This window comes from Botryllus schlosseri, chromosome 13 (genome assembly GCF_051294905.1).
Source record: "Botryllus schlosseri isolate E-star chromosome 13, Bs_hap1, whole genome shotgun sequence".
Classification (NCBI taxonomy): Eukaryota; Metazoa; Chordata; class Ascidiacea; order Stolidobranchia; family Styelidae; genus Botryllus; species Botryllus schlosseri.
The window spans coordinates 2,405,301-2,415,987 of NC_137248.1; the positions used below are offsets into that span (position 1 = coordinate 2,405,301).

At 38.2% G+C, this 10,687-nt stretch overlaps 2 protein-coding genes across 3 annotated transcripts in view; both read right to left on the reverse strand.

Annotated features, from left to right (window-relative positions):
* Positions 1-3,841, reverse strand: part of LOC145454766 (translation initiation factor eIF2 assembly protein-like) — a 43,530-nt gene extending 39,689 nt beyond the window's left edge. The window contains exons 1-3 of one of the 2 annotated variants that reach the window (XM_080332751.1): positions 3,465-3,841; positions 1,025-1,166; positions 42-192 (exon numbers count right to left, since the gene is read on the reverse strand). In XM_080332751.1, coding sequence (XP_080188877.1) covers positions 42-192; positions 1,025-1,166; positions 3,465-3,544 — 373 coding nt within the window. In that variant the 5' untranslated portion in view covers positions 3,545-3,841. The remainder of the gene's footprint in view (positions 1-41; positions 193-1,024; positions 1,167-3,464) is intronic. The other variant, XM_080332750.1, reaches the window with a different exon arrangement.
* Positions 1,167-3,451, reverse strand: LOC145454767 (iron-sulfur cluster assembly factor IBA57, mitochondrial-like). Its single transcript, XM_080332752.1, has 2 exons — positions 1,679-3,451; positions 1,167-1,472 (listed from the first exon to the last, which is right to left on the reverse strand). Exon 1 carries the CDS (start codon positions 3,355-3,357, stop codon positions 2,329-2,331), a length of 1,029 nt encoding a protein of 342 aa, XP_080188878.1. The 5' UTR covers positions 3,358-3,451; the 3' UTR covers positions 1,167-1,472; positions 1,679-2,328.
* Positions 3,842-10,687: the final 6,846 nt, after the last annotated feature.

The following is a 10,687-nucleotide window of genomic DNA, read 5'->3' on the forward strand; positions in this document are numbered from 1 at the left end:
CACCAACTATCGTAATTAGTCACCAGTATAGCAATGATTACCTGGCGTCGTGCATCGCAGGTTGTTATTCGGAGTGATCCACACGGCATCCCTCGGTGCGCTCCAGTTCAACTTAGGAAACGCCTTATGATTTAGACTTTGCAACGTTTGCTTTATAGCTCCGATTACGTCAGGAAAATCGACAGCACAGTCCTAGAAAGCAAGCAGCTTCAGGTTAGCACAGAGATACAATTGCTTTACCTACCATACATCAGTATAGATCGTCCCTAACATGCCAAGTTAAAGTACCGCTCTAAAAAAATAGGTGTAGGTTGCCTCAGTTTACCACATACTCTGGTGGATTTGTTTTAAAATGCGTTACTAGTACTTCTATGCCCATTACTGTGTAAAATGTCTACAAAACTACTTTGGCCGTCACTGAATGTAGCTCAGAAATGCCAAAGAGATCCATCACCGACGTGAAACAAGTTTTCTGCAATAGCAAGACTAAGATTATTATGAAATACTGTATGTGAAAATATTCGAATTACAAATATTGGCTTGAAAAAATACAACATACATTAGAAGAGTCAGAGGGATTTAAAAGGGGTGTTATGAGATGATAACTCATCAAACATGGAAAAAAACTACGACAGACACTCATTATTGAATTTTGAAATCTCAATCCCCTCAAAACTATGTGCTTTTTGAACACATTAGATTTTGTAAAGTAGAAATTAGTATTGAGATTGGATTGCATCTCTTAAGAATGAAATGGTCTGTAACACTGGAAGCAAAAGTTTTTCCAAAAGTTCACCTGTTTGCATTGCCAGATGTCATTTTGCGCTAGCCGCTATGATGCATTTCTGAATTTCGAAAGCTTGCTGTAGAAAATGGCTACCTTTACTTGTAACTTAGCATAAATTCAAGATATTTGAGATACTTCTACTTGAGTAGCAAGAATGACTACTCTGTCTAGGTGGTAGGCACTACATCATAACAGATTATCAATTTAAGTTGCTTCAAGATACTAATAAATAACAACCTCATTGACGTCTTCACTATCGGACCATTCATCTTCGCTGTCTTTTTGAGCTTGGATATCGAGCGTTGCTCCTTTCGGCAGAATAATAGTCCCATTGTCTTGTAAATACTTTACAAATTCGTCAGACAAATTAATGATATAACTGGAAAAAAAATAGATTGATTTGATAGATATGGTCACAAAATGTTTGTTATTATCAATTCTGATTTCTCATTAAAAGTTTATCTGTACAGTTACAAGTGAGAAGTTTTGGAATAGTCAGCAATCATACACGTGCACTCAACCTGTCAGAGGAATTTAGCAATTATACTTAGCACATAAACATTCAACTGAATAATATGTCCATAATGAAATGCACCCGAATATTTTCAGCTGACACTCGTCAGGGGTAATTTTCAGCAAGTAGTATGGATTTCAAAAGAATTTCGTATATCAGTAGTCTGAAGAGCTTCTTGGAGGTACAGAACTTCAATATACAATTAAATAGTATATTCATATTGAAATGAACCCGAATATTTTCGGCTGACACTCGTCAGGGGTAATCCAATTCTCTACTAGTTGCTGACGATTACCCCTGACGAGTGTCAGCCGAAAATATTCGGGTTCATTTCAATATGAATATACTATTTAATTGTATATCAGTAGTCGTATCACAAAATATGCCCCCAGCATAAGTATTCGAATAATCGAGGCAAGCAAATGGTTTAGGTTTAATATACAATTTTTACATTATACACAAACTCCTGTTGCCACAACATGGGTTGGTGGATTTTCAAGGCACACAAATGAAAGAATGAACGGCCTTTCTCAATGACACGAGATCTCTAGAATTATCCATCAAATATTGTTACGTACAAGTAATTGCAAACTGCTATACCATAAAAAATGAAATAAATTACGACAATATCATTAAATCTTACGCATAGAGTAGTACGGTAGCTTGCTCACATGTTCAACATCAATCATGTCAGGCTAGAATATAGTCTCATAAACTATAGAATCACAATTTCGACACACTGAAAGGATTGAATAATATATTCATATTGAAATAAACCCGAATATATTGGACTGGTCTAGATAACTTAAATTTTGATGCCGTTGACGTCACATTTGCTGATACGATTGTTGATATACAATGTTATCTCCAATTATCTAATAGTTGCTGACGATTACACCTGACGAGAGTCAGCTGAGAATATTCGAGTTTATTTCAATGTGAATTTATCATTTAATTGTATACAGAATTTCTGTACCTACAAGATTCCCTTCAAATACTGAACAAATAATAAAACATGGAACTGAGATCAAGAGTTGCTGTTAGGCCCGCAAACTCCGTCTGAAAATTCAGACCCATCTTTAGAAGGCCACCACGATGGAACATGACACCGCAATTCAAATTCTCCATTTTTACTAAAAAGAGTATCGTTCAAATAAGCCAAACGGACCAAAGCCAGTCCCATATTCAAATCGCGGTACACGGAACGTAATTTCCCAGCATTTTTCCCTTTCCCAGTTACCAACTTATCGTCGGGTTCAAGTTTACCGTCCCCTTTTAACGTGACTGGTAGTAATCTTTTCCTTATCACTCCGGTAAACTTGGTACGTGCAGTCAGTTCTTGACCAATGTAGCATCCTTTATGGAAACTGACGCCGTTCATATAGTCCAAATTGCATTCCAACGGCAGGCAACCTCCTGGCGGAAGATCTAATGTTCCTTCTGGAATTCCATTCAAAATTCTTTTAGAATGATATTCGTGCGATTCATTTGTGGAAATATCATCGGGCAAACTTTCAGAAAGTATCCGATGTCCCAATGCGGGAGATCTTGGGTCAAGGCTTTGTCCGCATACACCAGATAGAGTTGATAACACACTTTCGTTAGGATCTGAAGTTAAAGCTTGTGCAACTTTTATATCGCTCGGTGAAATTGATAGTTTCTTTCGTAGTTTATAAAGCTTGAACATTTTCATTAGTGATTCGCGTGATGTAGCATCACACTCCACTAAAATGTGTTGCGTGTCTTTGCTTTGCGATTCTTGATGGTACAGCATTACATCATGCACGACCCGTCCATGCTGGTTCAATACCATTGCGTACATACACTTCATTTCGGGCAGTAAAGTGACGTCGTTGGTTACAATTCCTTGCAAAAAGTTTTCTGCATCCCTACCCTCCAGCGAAATAAGTTTACGGTGTCCCAATTCAATAAGTCTTGAATGTTTACTCTCACTTGATACTTGAGAATAGTTGCAAAAAATAGGCCTTGGTTTGTAGACGTTCTTTTGAAAACACAACGTCGCCGCATACGAAAGCTTCGATCCAAGCTTATTCATGGTTGAATTTCACAATCTTACATTAGATTAATAGATTACAAGGAATGTTAAGCCTATATGTTTAAAATAAACGATAATGATTCAGTGAAATATGGTAAAGTGCATACCTTTTCATTGTGAGATGTGAGAACTTTGGGTACCATTCAGAAAACATGCAATTCACGACCTCCCGCTTAGACGGATCCATAATTTGGTACAATTTACACTTCCAAACTAAGAACAGTATGTATAATTTAGCTGTATTCGGATAAAACTACTGAAACAGAGGGATAAATATGATTATGATTACACTGTCAACGAATCAAAAATGATAACTTACATCCAACGTAACGAAGTGCAACTCAAAACATTCTGTTTTTGTAGCCATTACAGATTTGAGGAAGCTAGAAATTGCCAATTTTACGTATCAGTTTTATTACGGTAACTGCCCCACGAAATCCCACTACTCTTTCACCTAGTAATCTAAATCAAGGACATACAGGACACACGCGCCGAACTATCCCACATGTTCAGAACAAATGACATGAAAACAAACCGCTCTATCAAGTACGCCGAACCTCGACTGCGGAACAGACAGCTTTCTGACGATCGTCGGACATATATCGTAATTCGTATTCATTCATTCGTCATTCTCGAATTCATCGCTTGTCCATTCTATGATATCTTTCATTACTTTTCATTCCAGCGGTCGCTGTACCGTACGTACGTCGTACGTGTATGCCTCATTATTTATCGTGTTCTATTATAGATAACTAAGGTAAACCTTAGTTATCTATAGTTCTATCCAAGGTGGGTGCAGAGAGAGAGAGAGAGAGAGAGAGAATCTTTATTCGTATACATTACATATCAACATAACACTACAAAAATGTAACAGTGAAATGCGACATGCAAGGTAGACGGGAGGCTCGATATGACATAGTCTTCAGAGCCGAGCCACCCGGGACAGGAGCAATTTTCACAGTCGTTAACTAATGAAAAAATATAAAATTAAATTAAATTAAAATAAACCAACGAACGATAGGAAAAATAAGACACAGTATCACGGACCAATTTGAAATACAACACAAATACAATTTAGCGGTAGTTAGAGATAAGAGAATGAAAACATTGTTTTTTAAAAGCACAAGAGTCTAAATTGCGGAGATTAGGTGGCAGCTTATTCCAAGCATCACACCAATAAAACTGATTGAATTTTGTACTAGACTGGTAGAGTGGTGTTGCACAGACAGAGACAAGTTAGAAGAAAATCTGATATGATGTTGGTGGGTATCTGAAGGTATCTTGAACAGATTATCAAAATATAGTGGCAGTTCATCCTGATGATAGCTATGCATGAATTTCATTACCTCAAATTTGAAAACGTCTTACACTTTCAATATTCCAACGCTACGATACATGCTATTACAATTCTCATATCTAGATTTCCGACGGAGAATTCGTATGGCTCGGTTTTGCAAGACTTGCAATTTCTGCAGATGTTTTTTCGCAGCAGGGTCCCCAAACTAGGATCCCATAAATAAGATAGCAGTGAATTAAGGCATAGTAGACTGATCTGAGAGTTTGATGAGGAATTAAATTTTTAAGGCGATAGAGAGCCCCGACACCACGCGAGATTTTAGTTTTTATATTGTTGATATGATCAGACCATCCGAGTTTATCATCAATGATAATGCCAAGATATCTAACAGTTTTATGTGTATCAAGATGTGCGTTATTTACTATAATTCCACTGCGATTGACTTGTGTATGAAACACGAGGGTTTTGGTTTTGGAGGCATTAAGCTGAAGTTGGTTAGATGCCATCCATTTTGACACTGTCGATAGCTTAGTGTTAATGTTGTCAAATGCATCAATACATGCATAAATTTTTACCAGGTATAACTAGGCTGCATAGCAATTTACAACGTTGTAAATTGCTATGGTGGGTGTCTGATTGAGGAGGGTTGGTGCGATGACATGCAAAATAAGGTCAAAAACATGCAAAATAAGGTCAGTCGCGACATGCAAAATAAGGTCAGTCACATGCAAAATAAGGTCAGTCGCGACATGCAAAATAAGGTCAGTCCGCGCATAAATCCAAATCTATATTTCAATTCCAAATCCAACTCTTTTTCTTATGAAAACTAAATTCAAAATATCTTTCCTGTATAGTAGCCTACGTTCAGCAGTGAAATTCCTTATCTATATCCTAAGTCTTAGGATGTTTCAATCAAAAGATAACCATGATTATCTTGATTACGAAGTCAGTCGCATGTAAAATATTATTATCAGTCGGCGCGTAAATCCAAATTCATATTTCAATTTGAAGTCCAAGTCTTTCTCTTATGAAAAATAAAGTTAAAATATCTTTCCTATATAGTAATTTCATGATTGAGATTCCTCATCTATATCCTAAAGGCGAAGATGTTTAAATAAAACATGATCATACGATTATTACGATTACGGGGTGATTAGTCGCATCTAGAATATTAACAGTCCGTGTATAAATCCAAATACTTACTTCAAATCCGACTTTTTCCTTGTGCCACTGACCTTACAGTCTGCAATCTGCATGTGGCGACTGACCGTATTTCGCATGCGACTGACCTTATTTTGCATGCGACTGACCTTATTTTGCATGTGACTGACCTTATTTTGCATGTCGCGACTGACCTTATTTTGCATGTGACTGACCTTATTTTGCATGTGACTGACCTTATTTTGCATGTCGCGACTGACATTATTTTGCATGTGACTGATCTTATTTTGCATGTGACTGACCTTACTTTGCATGTCGCGACTGACCTTATTTTGCATGTGACTGACCTTATTTTGCATGTGACTGACCTTATTTTGCATGTCGCGACTGACCTTATTTTGCATGTGACTGACCTTATTTTGCATGTCGCGACTGACCTTATTTTGCATGTGACTGACCTTATTTTGCATGTCGCGACTGACCTTATTTTGCATGTGACTGACCTTATTTTGCATGTGACTGACCTTATTTTGCATGTCGCGACTGACCTTATTTTGCATGTGACTGACCTTATTTTGCATGTCGCGACTGACCTTATTTTGCATGTGACTGACCTTATTTTGCATGTCGCGACTGACCTTATTTTGCATGTGACTGACCTTATTTTGCATGTCGCGACTGACCTTATTTTGCATGTGACTGACCTTATTTTGCATGTCGCGACTGACCTTATTTTGCATGTGACTGACCTTATTTTGCATGTCGCGACTGACCTTATTTTGCATGCGACTGACCTTATTTTGCATGTGACTGACCTTATTTTGCATGTCGCGACTGACCTTATTTTGCATGTGACTGACCTTATTTTGCATGTCGCGACTGACCTTATTTTGCATGTGACTGACCTTATTTTGCATGTCGCGACTGACCTTATTTTGCATGCGACTGACCTTATTTTGCATGTGACTGACCTTATTTTGCATGTCGCGACTGACCTTATTTTGCATGTGACTGACCTTATTTTGCATGTGACTGACCTTATTTTGCATGTCGCGACTGACCTTATTTTGCATGCGACTGACCTTATTTTGCATGTCGCGACTGACCTTATTTTGCATGCGACTGACCTTATTTTGCATGTGACTGACCTTATTTTACATGTCGCGACTGACCTTATTTTGCATGTGACTGACCTTATTTTGCATGTCGCGACTGACCTTATTTTGCATGTGACTGACCTTATTTTGCATGTCGCGACTGACCTTATTTTGCATGTGACTGACCTTATTTTGCATGTCGCGACTGACCTTATTTTGCATGTGACTGACCTTATTTTGCATGTCGCGACTGACCTTATTTTGCATGTGACTGACCTTATTTTGCATGTGACTGACCTTATTTTGCATGCGACTGACCTTATTCTGCGTGTAGCGACTTATTGCGACCTTATTTTACATATCACGAAGACCTATAAATTCAGGGACTGGTATATTATTATCATTATTACAACTCACAACACAACAGTGATGCTTATAGCCTGATTAGGGCTTTGTGCTCCTCGACATCACATTTTATCACACCGCAGTTTAATGCATTTCTTCATGAGCTGATGGGCAGTCTCTGTATCTTCAAGGCTTTCATCGGTTCGTTATTTTCGACTCATAGCTTATAGCTCGATCCACTGTCATATCTGGGCCTTTTAAGTCACCGCAATTGCAGTGAGGTCGGTGATGAGGAGCCCATGTAACCTCCGACACATATAAGTTAGTCCGAACCGGGATTCGAACCACTCCCCTTGGTGCTTAACCAACTACGCCACTCGCTAGCAAACTAGTAAAGTTATTTAGATAACATGTTGCGGCGAGTCGTCAAGCTGTTTGAAATACATTTCTGCGTGGGAAAATAAACCGAGCTCTCTGCACATTCCGCATATTTTCATCATTTTAAAACTGCGATACAATGAGAAGATAGGAATAGGTGTCGAAACGACTTGGAGTGGGCTAGTCTTTAAAATCAGGCACCCCCCTTAACCTAGCCGAAGTAGGGAAGAGGTATGCACACTAAATGAAAAGTAAAAGTAGATAATATAGAAAAAAAATGGGGTGGCATGATGGCGGCTGGCGAGATCGATATGTTAGTTCATGGTCCGGTAATCCTGAAGGCTGACTATAATAGTAGGCCTATTCATCTAGAAGAAATTGCTTGTATTTCGACTTGAATGCGGACATGCTCGGCGATTGTCGGATAGTCGGGAGATGCTGTTTCACCACTACAGGTCCGGCAACTTGATAGCGCTACGCGTTTTCTTGTATTCCGTCCTGATCATATGGTAGTTTTTCTTCGTTCAAGCATATGTCGGTTTCCAGGTTTTGACGGGCAACGAGTGCACATTTATAAGTGCTATTTAAAACTACTCACCTGAGTAGTTTTCATAGTCACCTAATTTTACTTAAGGATGTTTTTGGCTGCTTCGAAAAGAACTTCTACTCGTAAAAAACGCCTGTTTTTTGTTAGACCCAGTCTCGAGTCATTTGACTTGGTCCGAGTCATGCAAAATAAGTCGAGTACAAGTCGAGTCAATGAGTGGAGTCATTTTTAATTTTAAAGAAAATGACTCGAGTCACCAAAAAATCGCGACCCTGCATAAGACCGACTTCAATTATGCTTCTTGAACGCGGCAACCCGCTCGGCACTAACTACTAAATGACGGGTTTACCCCTTACTCCAGTAAGCAAATATTTAGTTTTACAAACCTTCTTCGAACTTTGGGTTTCCTATTTATGACAGGCCAGCTCGTCCTTTATGGGTGATAATGACACATAGTATTGACGCCACTGATTGACATCATTTATGAATATTAAGCACAGACCGTGTAATTCGGTTTCGGGATATGAGAATGGTGATAAGGAAGGTTTGGTGACTTCTGGTGACAATAATTGTCAGGCTTAATTTGCTACATTGACATTATTTTTATTCTGGATTACGCAGATCAATTGTGACTAAAAAACTTTGCAGTTACGACGCTTTTAAAGCTCGTAAGTACACGGAGGTGTCAGAAAAATGAATTGATAATAGGAACGATTGTGTTGAAGGTTTGTCGAAACACGTTACGGTCCAATTTTGTCTTTTCCTTTATAACAGCCGACGATCTATATAATGCAGACTTTTTCAGAGTTCAATTGTACATTTTGTATGATCAATATCCAAAAAGTCCTCTGGAATGTGTCCTATAAGTTGCTTAGGGATATCTAAATATCCCTGGATTTGTTAATTTAATTTAAAGAAGATGTCAGTGTTGGGATCACTCGAGTCATGAATTGACCCGAGTCAGACTCGAGTCAACTTGTACGTATGACTTGACTTGACTTCACTCGACTTGACTCCAGTCACCTCCAAAAAACGAGTGACTTGACTTGACTCGAGTCATCTTCGAAAATCGATTGACTTGACTTGACTCGAGTCAAAATGTGCCATGACTCGAAATGACTCGGGACTCGAAGGTAGTGACTTGATCCCAACACTGGAAGATATACGCATATGCTACTCGTTCAACGCAATTCACGCATAAAGATAGGCTAATTGCAAAGTTCAATTCGTACAACGTGTCGTTCCGAGAAATATCCGACTTTAATTAAATATATAATAATATAGTAGGGCTATGGCTAAATTATTATAGAAGTACTTGAAGTCAATGCCATTTCGGGAATCTAGTCTGGCCATTATTGTTTATTATTGCCAATACGTTAGACCACAGCGATAACGTAATTATTAGGGCCATTCAGTTAACAGAAATATGCCTCGACTAGAACAATATTTCAAAATTTATACTCAAAATGGAAAAAAATCAAAGAGGCTCATGCCGATCTAAATACCCTTGATTTCGGAAAAGAACTGCTTGAGCTCAGAAACTACACGAAGAAGCGATTCGACAAAAACGATGGGAAACAAATTATGGAGCTACAACGACAAGACATTTCGCCAGCGCTGTATGCAAAACTGCAGAAATGTCAACCCTCATCAGTGTCTGTGAAATCATTTTACGTCCAAATCGTAACTTCAAAGACTCTAACATTCCACACTAGGATGAAACTACTACAACAGTGGGTTAAAATAAAAATGGATGTGTATTACTGTTATGTTGCGTATGTTTTACTCCGTAATTCCGTGAGTAAAAATACGCAATTTTCACATAAAGTCATATAAAGTCATATTTTCCAAAAATTAAAGTCATATTATTGATTTTTTAAGGTCATATAAAAATGGCCCTAGTAAAAATGAATGACTGTTTGATTTTTCAAGTAGAATATGATCTCTTCTGACATTAATCGTATCTCCGTGTCATTGCCAAGGCCCCAAAAAGGTCCTGAGCAACTTGCGAATCGCTCACTCGACCTTTAAACTCGTTTGCAATGAGAGAAACGAGTTTTAAGTATAGTTATTTATAGTATGTATTAGTTTATACTGAGATCGTCATCGTGTATTTTTCATTTTTATATCCTTTGATATAAATTTCTAGCCTAATAAATTTATTTTTATCCGCTCAAGACACACAATGCAGTATGCAATACATATGACACACCCGATATAATGAACGGATAGAAGATTGCTGAAACGAAATGCCCTGGCCCAATGCCTGATATAAAACTGTTCGCTATATATCTTTTGACGCTTCTCCTTGCTCTCTTTATTCACTTTATAATTTGTATAACTTTGTATTCGTCATTCACCACGTCTTTTTTCAAAAGGACGCTGTTTATGAATACTGACGTAACATCATGTCTGCGATGAGGAGCCCGGACATCAATTTACATTATACAGTGACCGTCCGGCCGAAGATGACAGCGGTCTCAAACCACCTCTTCAACTTACAAT

Bases quoted from the DNA above. Each gene is read 5' to 3' on its own strand.
- LOC145454767 (XM_080332752.1), bottom strand. From the start codon at position 3,357: ATGAATAAGCTTGGATCGAAGCTTTCGTATGCGGCGACGTTGTGTTTT.